The sequence below is a fragment of the Magnolia sinica genome, chromosome 1 (assembly GCF_029962835.1).
Source record: "Magnolia sinica isolate HGM2019 chromosome 1, MsV1, whole genome shotgun sequence".
Classification (NCBI taxonomy): domain Eukaryota; kingdom Viridiplantae; phylum Streptophyta; class Magnoliopsida; order Magnoliales; family Magnoliaceae; genus Magnolia; species Magnolia sinica.
The window spans coordinates 31,015,141-31,032,620 of NC_080573.1; the positions used below are offsets into that span (position 1 = coordinate 31,015,141).

Below are 17,480 nucleotides of genomic sequence, written 5' to 3' on the forward strand. Positions count from 1 at the left end.
ACTTCCTTGAGGAGTTGCGCATCTGGGTCATAATGATCATGATGCCCCTCGTGGGGTGGGTGCATGGGTGTGCGCCCATGTCTGTTTCTTTGGCCACCCTCATTCCCTTGTCTATCCTCTTGGCCACCTGCTTGAGATTGGGCATCTTCTACAATGACGGGGTTTGCCCAGGCGGAGGTTTCTAGTTGGGTAACACGCACATTAAGCTGATCTCAGCGTTGGTCAATACGTTGTTCCAAGCGCCTACCCAAAGACTCAAACTGTCGGGTTATGTTGTCCATTGACTCTTGTAATTGATCCATGTTTAGTGCCGGGTGCAACCCAAAACCGCGACCAGTACGTGTGGGCATACAACTACCCACTCAACTCAAAGGTCCTGTAATGCAACTATATGCGTCTAAATGAGACTAAATGCTCCTATAGGACTCTATATGAGGGAAACTACGCAACGCTCCTAAAATTCCAGCAACATAACTGTCCAAACAGTTTGTTAATAAAAAATTCAGCAATGAAAATATGGAAATTTCTGACAATAGAAAATTCAACAGTCTATGTTGTGAATGATGGGTCCTAAACAGCCCTATATGATGAAATTTAATGCAAAATAAACGCGAGTAGACCAAATCTTAAACATGCAATGCAATCCCCTAAGAAAAACCTAAGCTTTGATACCAGATTTGATGCAAGACATGAAAATTAGATATGATGTGCAAGATTTCAAGCTTTAGATCATAATAATTTAAAAACAATCGCAATAACTCCACATCCCACAAAGTCAAGCATTCAACAAAGGAAATCTACGAGGGTCCAAGCCTACACATGTTAGGGCTGAATCAATTAAAAATTATAGACCAAACAATGCTCAAAGGATAGTAGATTCATCCACACATGCAAAGGATTATTTCCCAATCCAAGGGATTCTCACGTTTTAATTCGGGAAAACCTAGGGTTTCAAAAGTGGAATAGAACTTGGGGATTTGAGATGATCTAGGGTTAGGGTTATGGAAATAAGGCAAAAGAGGAGTGAAATAGAGACGAGAGGGAACCTATGATCAGCCCGCATGTGTGGACAGCAAACCGGCCTGACGCATGTGCGTGGATGGCGGCCCGCACGTGTGTGGGGCCCATGAATCTGGAATCGGCCAGCTAGAGCCTGGTCGGCCAGGGATGGGCCACCTTACCTCCAAATTTCAGGCCAAACGGATGATCGGTTTGAACATGGTGCTCCGCCGAAGTTTCAGCCCTCTTGCAGGGCCAGATTCTAGAAATCTGCTGTGGGGGAAAGATTAGTTGCAAACGTGGGTGGATTTGATGAGGGAATGGCTGTAGGAGATGATGAATATGGAGGGTAGGAGATTGGGGCGATTTAGGATGGGTGTGGCTTTGCACCACGGTAGTTAGTCCTTCGAAGAAGAGAGGGTTTCACACCCAATTAGGTTTCCACAACTCAGAGAATTAGAGAAGCAGGAAAACGCAGAATTTTATTAATCATCTTCAATGAGAAAAAAGACTACAAGGAGTGCCTATTTATAATAAAATCCTATACCCCAAAACTTACGCCATGTGCGCAACCTATTACTTAGAGGTGAAGTAATCATAAATAACAACTAATCAAATCAATCTAAACTGTCCATAATGTTCCTAATAACAAAAATAACCAAAACTCAAAGTACTAGATCATTTAGAATAGTGGGCCATGATCATGAGAACTCATGGTGGGATTCACATGACAATCAGGTCCACTCCAAGGGACCAAAACGCAGTCCTCTAACTAGGAGGCCCTCCTGAGCCCTCCTCCTCCTTGCGTACGTGCATAGGGGGCGTGCGTGTGCACATTACGTCCCCATCAGAATTGAGATCGACAATAGGTCAGCCCATGTAATATGTAAAGGTTTGGGGATGTTGCTAATGTCCCCATGATAGTGGGGATAACCCCTTTTTTAATAATATTTTATTTTCCCCAAAAACTACGGAAACTGTTGCCAATCTGTAGATTGGCTTACAACATGAGTGTTGTGATTTTTTTACATCACAGTTTCAATTTAAATGTGTGAAAATGAAAGATTTAGGATTTTCCCCAATTTCTTTTACTTTTCCCAAATTAAAAATTGGAGCTTAAAATCCATTGTATTGCATCCAATCATTCATAATCATGGATTACAAGCATGTTTCAACAAGTCATGAGCAAGAAATTTAGTAAAAAACAAAGAAAAACTCAATCTTTTACTGAAGGGGCTTCTGGCCTTCTCCTGATTCAATCCTCATTTCCTGCCCAAATAGGTGATTTCTTTCACAACAACTCAAAATGAGTTACCTAAATCTACTCTAGTAGATCCAAACAAAGAAATTAGAGAAAAAGTTGGCACTTTTTGCAAAATTTGAAAAAAAAATTTGTTGGTTTTTGGGGAGAAAGGGACACTTATTGCCAATACATGACTCAGGGCGGTCTGATATTGTGTGATATATTTGCGATATCTGCCGTATATTGTAATATATCGATGATATTATTGTCAATACCTGGGAGTTTTATAACTCCCTGTTATTATCTTATTGCTTGTTACTCGATAATATCAATACCGCTATCATTGGTCTAACCTTTGTTATATGTTTATTGAAAATATGGCTCTTGTATTGTTAGCCAAATCTTCAAATCTTATTTTGACTTATTCTTACTGGAATTTTTTTGACCTCAGGTTGATCTGTTAGGGGATGAGGTGGATGCACTTCTAAGTCTTCTTTCAAAGATATACATAGCACTCGATCATTACTCAATCATATTGCAACATTATCCTGGAGTAAGTTTATTTTCTGTTGCAACCATGATTGATTTTTCTTTCATTTAGTATCACGTAAAGCATGTGTTTCTTTCATAATTAGTCAATATTGGCAATAGGAAATTAGTGATATTGATTTCTGTGGGATTTTTTTGAATGTCAACATTGGAAGTGTTGGATGGAAAATGCATTTCACGGTCGATGATATAGCCCTATGGGATGGAATTAGTAAGGCTGCCAAGGGGCTGGGCCTGGGCCCGACAAAATCAAAATTTTAAATAGGCTAGCTTGAAGACCCAACCAGACCAATTCCAAATCCAGGCCCATGCTTGGCCCATTGCAAATGGCATGGGCGGGATAGTTTATGCTTTGGTCATAACGAGGATAGGTCCAATGCATTTATTAAACGGGTTGCAAATCTCAACCCCAACGGAAATCGTCTATGAATGGGTCAACCCAAACCCAACCCATCTGACCCATTTGATTAAAAAATATAAAAAATAAATATGTCATTTTGTATTAAAAAATATAAAAATATCAACCACATATGTAGAAACTCTCATGAATATGAAATCAAACTCTTACTATAATCCAAATTACAACCTTCATATCCACATAGGGTTTTTTATACTTATATATTTTACGTTATATTATATAATACATAGTACCGTTAGCATCTAGTGAGGACGCAATAAGGACCATATTCATGACCTGCAGAGTCCAGCCTAACAAATCCGAACCCAGCCCATTTAATTGCAAGTTGACAAAAAACATAATTCGAACCAGTGTTCAAAGTATGGGTATCGCTACGAGTTTAGTCAGGGATGTGAAAACAATATTGATATCGCCGATAACCTGAAATGCGGGGAAACATTGGGAAAACATGGGAAAAACGGTAAAATTTTTCAGTGAAACTTCAAAATATGTTAAAATACACATGCATATTTAGGGATAAAAAAATTGCAAAAGAATGCACACATAATAAGTTTCCATTTAATGGGGGCTTAAAAGTATGTGCTATCATAAGAAATAAGTCCAACCATCCCATTAATCCCATCTATCCATCCAGCCATCCATCCAACGATCCAACCTTCCATCCTATCCATTGATACTTAAGAATATTGACAACACGATTTTTCATCAAGAAATCATCGACAATTGGAAAGGAAATGAAAGATTGTGGTCTTGGTATCGCTCATGTTGCGACGACCAGTGTTTTAAATATCGACGATATCAGCCGATGTATCCCACGATATATCTTGTATCTCACCTGTGCGATACGAAACGCACAAGTAGTGTGATATATCCCACATGTTCGATCCGGTGAGCGTTTTCGATTTTTGACTAAATCATGTTAAATTAGTATCAAATTGTTTCAAATCCATGATTTTTTATGTTTTGGATTGGGGGGGGGGGGGGGTTGTGGAATTCAATTTCTTGCAAATCGGTTGCAATCTGTGTAAACATAAAAACAATCATGTAACCTGATCAGGTGATTCTTCCTTGGCTTCGGAATATATTTCTTGTGTTCCCACACTTCTTACATTTATAAATTATATGAATAGACTTTGAATATGCTTGCATCAATTCAGTTAGACAACGCATAGATTAGTACCCCATACAAAGAAAACCTATTATATGCACTTGTTTTTTGTAATGTTTTGATTTATAAGTGTGTATTCAATGTTCGAAATATTGGTATCGTGTTACGTATCGCACCCTTGGGATACAGATACGTATCGGTTATCTCACCGGATATATCGTTTGTATCAGGTAATTTATTGTACTTTTTGGGAAACATGGAGAAACATTGGGAAAATGGTTGAATTTTCAATAAAACTTCATGGATTGTTAAAAAAGACCTTAATACACACTTTTAAATAATTACATCTCATAAAAGTACACACAATAGGTTTCCTTTGTATAGGGTCCTAAGATACGTGTTGTTTGATTGAACTAATGCAACTATATTCAAATTGAATACATAACATTTAGAGTATATGTGATGATCATTTCATCAAACACTCCCAAATATTTCGAAATTAGTCTCAATTGACAAATGGTTGAAGAGAAATTTCAAACAAATAATAATTTATTTTAATATTTTTAATTAAAAATTATATTTATTTTTCAAAAATTGACAAGGACTTGACAAATCAGTAGATCAGCCCGCCCCTCATACATGCTTGATTTCATGTTTGGAGTGCAACATTGCAAGCAATTTTGGGGAAATTGGGAAAATTTTGAATTTTCTCCAATTTTTCCCAAATCGGACTACCTACATTCAAATTTCGAAATTAGAGTGTATGTGATAATCATTTAATCAAATACTCCTAAATACTTTGAAATTAGTCTCAATTGACAGCTAGTTGAAGGAAAATTTTAAAAAAAATAAAAAATAAAAATGGTGAACATGAAGAACTAATGGATATCAAAATCAAAGATCCAACGCCATAATTTTTCATGCAAAACATGAAGAACCAATGGATTCATAACCATTTGACACTGATTTAACATAATTTCAAAAAAAAAAAAAAAGAAGAAAAAAGATTAGAAAGTGAAGATGCTCACCGAATCGAACATGTGTGATATATTGGCACTAACTGTGCGTTTCGTATCGCACGGGTGGGATACAAGAGATATCGTGGGATATATCGGCCGATATTGTCAATATTTAAAACATTGCATACAATCATGCGCTCATAAAAAAAATTTGAAATGAAAATTTTTTAATAAATAGATTTTTGCGATATCGGTACATTGACAAAATTATAGAAATATCCCCGACACACTGGCGATACAAGCGACACCTGAAATTTACACAACTGAAAATATTGATGATACATTGGTAATATCTATACATTGGCAATACAAGCGACACCTGGAATTTACATAGTCAAAAATATCGGTGATAAATTAGCGATATTGATACATTAGCGATATTTAGCAATACACTATCGATACTTCGATTTTTTTTTTTATACTACCAGTGTTACTAGTATCACTGCCAATGTTATTGGTATCGTCGAGCTAGAGATACAGATAATATCAGAGATATTTCTATAATATTGTGGATACTTCGAACAATGATTCGAACCCAACCCATCTGGGAAATGGATAGACCTGAACCCTAACTTTCTGGGTTGGGTCCGGGTAGGGTTGGCGGGTCGGGTCAAGTTTTGACACTATTGTGCGCAGCCGCCACACGTTAGGCGCGGAAGCAACTTTAAAATGAATCAAACACACTAATAGAAAAAAAAATAAAAAATCAAGCAATCACGGAGAAACACAATGATTTTACGTGGAAAAACGCTTGTGGGGAAAAAAAACCACGGCACCAACTAACAAACAATCCACCATGAATCGAGAATTACAAGAGATGGACAACTTACAGATTCGAAAACCTTGTCTCCAAAGACGAATTTCCCCTTCTCAAAACCCTAGTTCTCTCTAGCACAATGTTAGAATTCCCTAATCCCGCATGTAATAGGGTTTATATAACCCCAATTCTTTTTTGTTATCTTCTCCACATGGCCACGTGTGCATTGAAAGCAGACCCTTTTTTTTTTACACACACCACAATGGGAACTTGAACCCATGACCTCTATGTTGAAACTCATGTCTACCACCGAGCCATGGGTAAGGACTTGTTGGCTATTTTTCCAACTCCATTGTTTTCGTGTGTATGCCCCCTTGTGATAAACCAGCCTGGCTTTGGGGCCAGGTTATCTACACAGTGGGGCCCACCGATTTTCATATGTTCCATACTGTCAGCCGCATGCAAAGAGGTACATGTGGGCTGGCAGAGCTCTCCGTCTTTTTTTTTTCTTCGTCTTCAACTTTTAGTAATTCCAAGTTCTTTTTTGTTATCTTCACCACATGTTTCATTAACGATAATCTGCAAACAGGCATTGTATTTATGAAGCTTTCCTCTTCTTTCAGATTATGGAGGTTCTGAAATTGGTCAGAAGGGAATTAGAAGGAGAAACTACTAAACCAGTTGTTCAGAAGGTGATTAACATTTCCCTTTTATGCTTAAGAGGCTAATTTATGCAGTCCATATGCAGACGTGCCCATGTGCCATTCATGTATCTCAATCACATCTTAACAAATTGAAGGCTCCAATGTATATTTTCATGGTCCAAAATCACACTGAAATGGGAATCCTGTCCAGTGGTCACCATCTCATCATCATTATCATCTAAGCCTTATCTCAATTAAAAAGTAGTTAACAGTCTGGATTTTTTTTATTTTTTATTTTTATTTTAAGAATAGTGTCTAGTGATCTTAATACAGTGGGGCCCATGGTTTGGACGGTTTGATTTGAGGTGAAGTTACATGTGCATATGCATGCATGTGGATCATTATACTATGCCAGAGCATCGGATTATTGACAGGGTTACTCGCCCTCATGCTCCTATTTTCTGCATTGTTTTTTATTTCTGCTTAAATGGATATGTTGCAAACCATTATTCGCAAGCGAACCCCACCTTGATTTCTTTGCCGTTTTCAGCATCCCAAAGAAGAAAGCATTTCCAGGTCAGCACCTTTAACAACGCCATGGAAAAGAACAATAGCTTCTCATGATATGGCATCCAATGGCATGATGGCACTGACGCAGTAACTTTCATCTCTTTGGGGCCTGATACATATCCCCAAATCTTTTTGTTTATCGGCTTGGGAAAAGAAAAACTGAGGTATGGCAATTGTTTGGTTGCCACCAACCCCATGCTGGTCTGCAGATTCGCAACACCACGAACTCAATCGGACAGTTTATATTAATTGGGTGTGTTTCTCCTTTTTTGATGCAAGGTTTTCTTCTTTATTTGCAGTTTAAATTGTATACCATTTGTTGCTTACCATACCATATGGTTTTGTATTTAAGCTTATTAACATCCTTTCTTGCATGTTTGTTAATGATGCCTTGATGCAACGAAATGGCCAAACAAGTAGATTTATTGAAGATCCGAAGAATCCCACCATTCAGATTATCTTGGTTGATGATCTGGACCAGATCCATTGTCTGATGATTACCATGAAGATCGGTTTATGATGTACAGCTGAGGTCAATACAGATGGTTCTTGATTTCATTGGATTTTCATCTTCTTTCCTAAATCAGATTGAGTATTTAATAAGTTTTCTTATGTAATTTGTTACACTTTTTGCCACTTTGGGGCATTAAACGATGTTAGAATGACAAAATATGTTCCATTTGATGACATTTTGAATGAGTTTTCAAACGAGCCCAAGATCACTCGATTCTGATGCTGTTTGAAAGAGTTACTTTCAAATTAAGAAGTCATATAGGCGGTGATGAATTTCATGGGGGTAATATACTCTTTTCCACAATTAGCCTTTTCCAAGCCTATATAAGGCTGTTTTTGAGGTTGTAAAGCACCATTGTATCTTTTAAATAAAAGTTCTTTTCTTTTTTGTTTCTTCCCAATGGAAGGAGATTTTGGAGGGGGCTGTAATCTCCATCATCCTGCTACAACTGTGTTTTCTTTTTTGTTTCTTCTCAATGGAAGAAGATTTTGGAGGGATCATCCTGCTACAACTGTGTTTTCTTTTTTGTTTCTTCCCAATGGAAGAAGATTTTGGAGGGGGCTGTAATCTCCATCATCCTGCTACAACTGTGTTTTATATATCCTTGATGCGTTTTCAACCATTCATTAGTTAGGTGAGCCCCGATATGTAGATGGCTCGAAACAAATTCAGAGTGGTAGACTCATCCACGCCATTTGTGTATGATGGATTTGGACAGTTGGCTGTGACCATCCATTGTTTCCACGCCAGACCCACATATATTTGAGCCGGGCATGTTCACGGTGGGGCCCACCTGATGAACTGCATGATTGTTGTGTCTATCTCTGCAGGCAGAGACGCAATGGGTATGATTATCATACGTTGGTATGTTTGATGATGCCTGCAGCTCTCTATTTGAATTATTTGTTTCTTTTCGGATGTTGATTGCTGCCTGTCATCAGTACTCTGGTGGGCCGTGGTGATCCACATTGTACATGTGGAATATATGTTCCTCATATATAGGACCCGTAGTTCGGCGATTTAGACCATCTGTGTTGAGCCCCACTGATTGTATGTGGACAAAACAACAGGATCAGAAGCTCCTTGCAGCAACCTTAGGCCTGTTTTCAGCTTGAACTGGATCATCATTCTACTCAAGTCTTCTTAACAGCCATCTTAAGGCTACAAATTGAAAGGTCAGGTCCATCCGATCAACAAGCATGGCCCAACTAACCAGTGCCAAACAGGCCAATGGTCTAAATCATTGAAACATAGGCCCAAATATAGGAGCTTGCTGAGCCCACACTCACCGACACATGAGGTACAGGGATACTTGGTCCATCTTCAATTATAAGTTGTCTGCTGATGAGAGGGCTGCTTGAATTTTATTTTTTATTCCTGGCAGTCCATGGTGGGCCCCATCTCATGCACAAAATCCCACCTGTTCATTGGCACGTGCCGCCATGTGCCAGTCTGCAGCATGATATCATCCCAGATTGACTTATGGGTTTAAATGGGCCAGAGAAGGGCCGCACAACTGATTCATAATTTCCAATAAGCCATGCCATAACAGTTCAAAATCCAGAGCAAAAACAACCCAGGTGTGGCCCATTTAGCTTGACTGAATTCAAATTGCCAGCCATTTGGTTACTATACTGCCTTCTAGCTTTGAAAATGAGAGCATTTTTACCAATTGCCATGGACAAGGTACGAAAGAGGCCCGCCACAAGGGCCATCAACAACTGACATCCAAGTTCATCTTGGCTCGTCCAAACTGTGTCCATTGATCTTGGACACCAGCCTGCCCCAGTTCGAACCGTATCCAGCAATGACATTTGATATACCAAAGTTTTACCCACATCATGCGGTTCTATTTCATAATAAGCAAACCCTAAATTTTGATTTGGCAGAAATACAAGAACTATAGCAATTGCATTTTGCCATTGGCCATTTATGAGCTATAGTAATCCAATTCAATTGAACATCCAAACACAACCTAAAAGGTGGAAATGCCGACTCTTGATAAAATTAAAATTTCAAAAAAAAAAAAAAACACTGCCCAAGAAACACATGGGCTTTCTTACATTTTCCTTTACATGATAAAACAGGAACATTGTTGAAAACCAAATACAAGTTGCAACCACGAATACACCTTGAGGTGTATATGACAATGCTCATACCAACAGATTCAACATTGCAATAGCTTTTTTGTTTTGATCCAAACCATCAATATCATTAGTCCCATTCTGGATGGGCCATCCACCAAAAATCTCCCAGGAAGGCAAATATTCACCCTTCAATTGGTGAACAGAAAATAGACAGTTAAGAAAGAAACACAGTGATAGTCGGGCCTCGGTTCAATGCTCAGGACCTCCTGACTAAAAGATTTGGTGCATGGGCTAATCAAGCAAATTAGATAGATGGTTTGGATCACTGAACCACAGGCCTCACTTGTGCAAAGTAAAAAAAAAAAAAAAACTGATGGCATTGTGTACTATACACTGATGATTTTTCTGTTCCTGCTGACTTCACACTGTACAAATCAACATTTCCATCCAAGATGGGGTTTGAAATCAGGCAGTGTCAGCTTCTTCGGCAGCCTTCTGATTCTTTCATGAAGAAATTCCAGGCCAGCAAAGCCGCTCCCACAGCGGGCTCCACCTGCAAAACAGCAAGCAAATAACAAGACTGCTAGTTAGACATTCCAAACACAGATGAGGAAGCATAGTGCCCCGCTGGTGAAACTCTTCTTAACCATCCATTCCTCTCTACGGGGCGGCCAGGTGCACCTGATGATTGGGACCCACATGAATTTTTTGCTATTGCAAGTCCACTGTGGACTACTGTTGGTGAAATTCTTCTTAACCATCCATTCCTCTACAGGGCAGCCGGGTGCACCTGATGATTGGGACCCACCTGAATTTTATGCTATTGCAAGTCCACTGTGTGGAAGGCTGAGTCCCCTTGTGTGGGCTCATTCACATTTCTCACTGTTACATATGATATGGGCTGTCCATGGTCCGGGTCGGACCAGGCCTAGCCCACAAAGTAAAACCCAGGCCTGAATCAGCCTGAGCAAAACAAACAGGCCCAAGCCTGGGCCATGATGATTACACATGGCCAAGGTCCAAGTCCAGCCCAAGCCCGAGCTCAGCCACCTACTTTTGTGCATTATCTGGGTTGTTCGTTTTCCGTACTCAATCATGCATGATATTGACAAAATTTCCCTTGAAACCAAAAATGGGCCTGGCTGGCAGACTATATGCAGCCCAAGCCCAACCCAATTTATAGACAGGCTTAAATTGGAGGACCAAGTCACCTTGGGACTCGTATGTCAGGCCAAGCCCGAAAGCCCAATGGGCCAGCTAGGTCATAGACAGCCCTACATAGGACAAGGGGTCAAATTTAAAAATGGCCAAAGCATACTAACCTTAGGTCGAATTGGGCAAGTGCCAGGGTAGTCCTTGGAGATGCATTTAATGACTTCTTTCCCAATATCCCACCTCTCATTGGCTTCGAGAACACCTCCAACCATAACGAGTGGGAAAGAACTCTTTCTGTCTGCAGTTCATCAGCACATTCAATTCTAAGGCTGCGTTTAGATTTAGAAGCCAATTGAAATGTAAACACAACTTACTCAAGAGGACATGACAACCTCAATACCATAGTCTAAAAATTCAAAACATAGAAAAAAGAAAAAAGATCCGACTTGACCAAGTTGACATAACTCGAGCAGTTCTCTTTCTCTCTTGTATTTTTATCAGAGAGCAGATTTCCTTTTTCTTTTTTCTTTCTTCTTCTTCTTCTTCTTTTTTGAAAGGTCACACTACAAGGGATTGAACCCTGGATCACTGACACACACTACACTATCTCTACCAGCTCATCTAACAAGCAGGAGACTAACAACTCAATGAAGACTTGAAAAATAAGAAGAAGAAAAACTTGATTTGCCCACAACTCTGTTTGGATCAACTCAGCAAAACTGAAACCTCTTTGTTTAAATTTTTTTTTTTTTTTTTTTTAAGTTTTATTTTCCCGAAAGAAACCCTTTTCTAGGTTAAAAAGGATAATTTTTTAGAAGAAAACAGGACCAAACTCAGCAGGGTCTAGATGAATCAATCAAATTGAGTCCATCGAATCTTGACTAAATTGATTTTTTTATATAGTTGAATTGGCTTAACTAAGTCGAACCGAGCCAACTCAACTTAGTCCTAGTTTAGCCGACCATGGCCGTGCTTCATAAACAACCAATCATCATCATCTAAGCCTTATGCCAACTAATGTGGGGTTGGCTAGATGAATCATTTCCGCCATTCCACTCTATAAAGGGTCATAACTTCAGTTAGACCATAGGTCATCAAGTCTTTCCTTACTACCTCTCTACCCATGTCTTTTTGGGCGTTCCCCTTGCCCTTTTGAACCTTCAACTTGTACGAACTCACTCCTAACCAATGCAGTGCTTGGTCTTTATTGCACATGACCAAACCATCTAGCTCTACTTTACCTCATCTTGTTACCTATTAGTGCATCGAATGCATTCATTTCTAACTCTATCTTTCCTTGTCTTGCCACTTGTCCATCTCAACATCCTCATTTCATCCACACTCATCCTATGGACATGTTGATGGGGACATCACATCATGCATACCTTTACACACATATCAGAGGAGGCGGCGGGTACCGATCTCTCTGTGGCTAGGCGAGTACTCATGTTGAAGACCCCACACAGCATGTAGGAGCATCTGGAAGACCCCACACCAGGAAGATGCATGTGGGCTAGTAGAGGGAGATATTTGGACCGTTAGATTAAATGGATGCAACGATCGGACCGTCCAAGCACATAGTGCACATGATCAAACCATTGATCGTGGGCCATCTTCATCCAAGGACATTATGTTATTTTAGGATTATTTTATTTTATGTTATTTAGTGGTTTAGGTGTTTAGTTTTAAATTCCAAAGCTTTTCGTAAATTTATTTTATGAGTAGGCCATGTTGGGAACAAAATAGAACTGAGGGAGCATTTTTGTACTTTGTAGCCCAAATAGACTATAAAGCTTGGATGTCCCCTCTTATTGTGCATGATTGAGGAATAAAAAATTTGAGTTCTCTTCTCTTTGCTTGTGTGCTTAGAGATCTTCAAGGTGTGAAGCCTTCTCTTGGTGTGATTCCAAGAGCTCACTATTTGGTGTGAATCCAAGCTCTTTTCTTCTCCCTCTCTCTTTTCTCATTACAAGGTATCTCTCTAACCCTACTCTTTGCATCTTCTTCTCTTTTCCCTTTTCTCATCTTTTCTCCATCCTTCCTCAAACCCTTACATCCCAAAACCTAGCCATCCCATAACACACACACACCCCCGCCCCCCCGCATGTGTTTGGTCTCCCCTCTTTGCCCCTATCATTCAACCAAAACCCTAACCCTAATTTTCAGGTTTTCCCCTTCTTTTTTCTCAAAACTCATCTTAAAACCTAATTTTTGTTAAATCCCTTTTAGATTCAAATAATTCATTTTGATTGTTAGACTAACCCTATGTTAATTGTGGAATTCCTTAATTCCATTGGACAAATGGTGATAGTATTTTAATAGTTCCTATTTCAAGCAAATGGTAGCCAAGGGCTTTACGTATTTGTTATTTGATTATTGTTTGAATTGATATGAGGTTGCTGAATTTTACGTTTATTGTTCACAAAATCTGAAATCTGAATTTGTTATTGTCTTAAGTTAGAAAACCTCATCCTGCATCACATGTTGTTCCTTAACTACCCAGCATTTTGTCCCATAAAGCACAGCTAGTCTTATAGCCATCCTATAAAATTACCTTTTCAGTTTGAGTGGCACGCGACAATTATATAAAACTCCAGAGGCACATCTCCATTTCTTCCACCCCGCTTGAATTCTATGGGCAACGTATTTCTCAATCCCTCCACTCTTATGAATTATCAACCCAAGATATGGGAAGTGTCATTCTGAGAAACTTCTTGGTCAACAATCTTTACTGATTCCTGGTTCCCACTCCTATTGTTTCAAAATTGCACTCTATAGTCTCTGTTTTACTCTTGACTAATTTCTAATCCTTAAGATTCTCAAGTGCCCTTCTATAAATCTAGTTTTTTGTTCACACCCACCCTTGTATTGTCAATCAAAACTAAGTCATCTACAAACAACATACACCATGGGATCTCTTCCTGAAAATGCCTTGTTAACTCATCCATAACCAGTGCGAAAAGGTACAAGCTCAATGCCAACCTTGGTGCAAGCCTACAATAATTGGAAACTCAATTGTCTCTCCACTAATAGTGCTTACATTTGTTACTACTACCTTATACATATCCTCAATCATGTCAATATATCCTCTTAAAATTCATTTCTTCCCAACATCCACCAGATTAACTCTTTAGGGGCCCTATTGTAAGCTTTCTCTAAGTTAATAAAGACAATGTAGAGATCCTTCCTCTCTCCCTATATTCTCCATCAATTGGCTAAGTCGAAAAATATATCCTCTTAAAATTCATTTCTTCCCAACATCCACCAGATTAACTCTTTAGGGGGCCCTATTGTAAGCTTTCTCTAAGTTAATAAAGACAATGTAGAGATCCTTCCTCTCTCCCTATATTCTCCATCAATCATGTCAATATATCCTCTTAAAATTCATTTCTTCCCAACATCCACCAGATTAACTCTTTAGGGGGCCCTATTGTAAGCTTTCTCTAAGTTAATAAAGACAATGTAGAGATCCTTCCTCTCTCCCTATATTCTCCATCAATTGGCTAAGTCAAAAAATAGATTCTGTGGTAGACCTCCCTGCCAACCAGTGCGAAAAGGTACAAGCTCAATGCCAACCTTGGTGCAAGCCTGCAATAATTGGAAACTCACTTGTCTCTCCACTAATAGTCCTTACATTTGTTACTGCTCCCTTATACATATCCTCAATCATGTCAATATATCCTCTTAAAATTCATTTCTTCCCAACATCCACCAGATTAACTCTTTAGGGGCCCTATTGTAAGCTTTCTCTAAGTCAATAAAGACAATGTAGAGATCCTTCCTCTCTCCCTATATTCTCCATCAATTGGCTAAGTCAAAAAATAGATTCTATGGTAGACCTCCCTGGCATGAAACCATACTGATTTTCTGATACATTCATCTCATACCTTAGTCTTTCCTCAATCACTCTTTCCCAAAGTTTCATATTATTCTTATAAATGGGTACCACAATAACTTTCCTCCATTCGTCTGGCATTTACTTTGATCTTACGGACTTGTTGAAACAGCTGCACATGTTATATGAGAGCATCCCCTGATGCATTCGGGAATGGAGCATCATGATGCACCATTATGAACAACTAGGAGTGACCCATGGTTCAGTCACCTAGACTGTTAATTTTATGGCATGTATTGTGGGTGGGGGATTTATAAAAAATCTCCCAGACTAGAGGTTCTTCGCCCTTTGATCAGGGACCAGCTCAAATAGACGCTTAAGGGCCTGACTAGTACAAAATGCGCACACCAGGAAACTATTCACATATGATGCATCAAGGCTCCATAATTCCTCTATGGAACAACATCAACATTTAAGACCAGTGCACAAGACCGTCTTTAAATTAATAGGAAAATGGTTTTTAAACATATGAGACCATATCTACATAAAATTGCATCACATAAACACACCCTAAACCAACCCCTTAAATTATGTTGCAAAGAAATGTCATGTCTGCTTGAGAGAGTAGGATTTCCAATCCTTCTCTCACAAGACAAACCAATGCAGCATGTGTGAGAAATCTGGACCATCGTTCAGGTGGGCCCCACCATGGTCCACACTCGAAGTTTACAAGTGGACCACCAGATGACCAAACTGGCCTTGTCTTTGGGGCATGACACATACATGGTGGGGCCCACCTGATGATTGGCCTGGCATCTACAGCCTTGCCACATTCGAATGGATGGGGACTGGGGAGAGTAGGATTTGGAATGCTATATCAAGTAGTCAGATTCTTGGCAAGTAAATCATATGCACTTTCGAGTATTTGTAGTTGAATGAAAATGCACCTTCGCCACACAAGCCGAGTCTTTGAACAACAGCTTTCACGCTCATAGCCAACTCTTGGACAGAATCTAGTAAAATTTTATTTGCAACTTGATCACCCAATTCAGCACAAGACATGACCACAGGAACAAGGGCCGCAATACGTGCCCAAGATGGATCTGCATAGGTCCACCTAAATTCCAAAGAGAAAAAACAACAACAAAAACTGATTGTTAAAGCTCAACATCCTATCTTAATGCATCGATGAAGTCTATTTGATCACACAATCATGCAATGCAGAAGAAGAAAGTAAGCATAGAAAGTGATGATTTTTCCGGTCAACATTGTTGAAAAACAAGATTCCATTTTAAGGGTCCTGTTTTGATAGAGAGTGGAAATCCTAGATTCATTAGAATCAGTAACCTCATATCTTGCAGAAGAGAATCATGGTTGTGGATAACGCCAATGATTACTTTGTGGAATCCATCTCTCCAAACGGCACAAGGGAATCTAGTTCCGTTTCCCTTTGAATACCACCTCCCTCCCTTTTGCGGAATCCATCTATCCAAACAGCCCAAGGGAACCGGTTTTGTTTCCCTTTGGATTCCATCTCTCTCAATGAGCGAACACACACGCATATCAAGATAACTGCTGATATTAAACTCTCAAAAGAAGAAGAAGCTAAGCCATTCATACAAGAGGGGCCCATTTATCAGTGATCTAGACTGATCAGATGGTCAAAAACATGTATACAGCATGCCCCAGAAAATCTCCCAGGTTGGAAGATCTTATCCGCCCATGTTTAGTTTCAACTGAATGGGTACTGTTGTTGTATTTCTTTACTTGATTGTCTATTTGCAGGCCACCAATGTTACGCTTAGGAATTAGGGTCTCAAATAGGGGACTTTTGGGCCATGGTCCATTCACTATGGGTCACATCCAACCAATGTCTAGAACACCCAGCCATGGGCCCCACTTGTAGAGACCAAGGACCCAAGGGTGCTATACACATACTCAGTTGAGGATCACATAGTCAGTTCCTCTCCATCGAAAGAATAAGCATGGTAAACATCTAGCCAACTATTCTGTTGCATATAATTTGGATGCAGCTGCAAAAAAAAAAAAAAAGGAGAATGCCCATGGTTTTAAATATCAGCTGGAACCAATTTGACTTCGTTGAATTTTTTTTATTGGTTAGCAGGTTAGTACACACACCCCACTTGGGAATCGATACCAAGACCTCAGTGTTGAAACAAGGTTATCTTCACTCAGTCTACCACTTGAGCTATGGATCGGTGTGTGACTTGGTTGAGTTAACTCAATCTTGATAGAGAAGGAAACGAGTTGCCCCTCCAAAACATTGACTGAGTTGCAACCAGTCTTACCAGTTTCAGTCCCTTGGCAAGTCACACACCAAAACAATATTCAAAACCATACGAAGGCCAGCTATTCTTTCTTATTAAGAATAAAGAGGAAAGTACCCAATGAGTTCATCTGGTGAAGGAAGCCGAAGTGCATGCATGATATGACTCGTAAGCATTGTCTGAGGACCACGGCCATCGTGAGCCCTCACTACAGCAGTCAATGCCTGTGCAGCAATTCCATAGCCACTGCATAATATAGACATCTGATCATGTTTCCAGTTTCTTGCATGATAG

The 17,480-nt window shown here is 39.4% G+C and overlaps 2 protein-coding genes across 5 annotated transcripts in view; one reads left to right on the plus strand and one right to left on the minus strand.

Annotated features, from left to right (window-relative positions):
• The window catches only part of LOC131244269 (WPP domain-associated protein-like), a 30,827-nt gene extending 22,784 nt beyond the window's left edge, over positions 1-8,043 (plus strand). Inside the window, exons 4-7 of one of the 3 annotated variants that reach the window (XR_009170250.1) lie at positions 2,694-2,795; positions 6,717-6,785; positions 7,288-7,560; positions 7,728-8,043. Coding sequence is in view for 2 of the 3 variants with exons in the window: in XM_058243905.1 (XP_058099888.1) it covers positions 2,694-2,795; positions 6,717-6,785; positions 7,288-7,398 (282 nt within the window). In the remaining variant the exon portion in view is untranslated. Of the gene's footprint in view, positions 1-2,693; positions 2,796-6,716; positions 6,786-7,287 lie in introns of all 3 variants that reach the window. The other 2 variants (XM_058243905.1, XM_058243914.1) reach the window with 2 other exon arrangements.
• A 1,760-nt stretch (positions 8,044-9,803) lies between these two features.
• LOC131244284 (uncharacterized) overlaps positions 9,804-17,480 on the minus strand; it is a 30,229-nt gene continuing 22,552 nt past the window's right edge. Inside the window, exons 4-7 of one of the 2 annotated variants that reach the window (XM_058243921.1) lie at positions 17,304-17,432; positions 15,846-16,015; positions 11,231-11,361; positions 9,857-10,461 (exon numbers count right to left, since the gene is read on the minus strand). In XM_058243921.1, the coding sequence (XP_058099904.1) occupies positions 10,384-10,461; positions 11,231-11,361; positions 15,846-16,015; positions 17,304-17,432 (508 nt within the window). In that variant the 3' untranslated portion in view covers positions 9,857-10,383. Of the gene's footprint in view, positions 10,462-11,230; positions 11,362-15,845; positions 16,016-17,303; positions 17,433-17,480 lie in introns of both variants that reach the window. The other variant, XM_058243926.1, reaches the window with a different exon arrangement.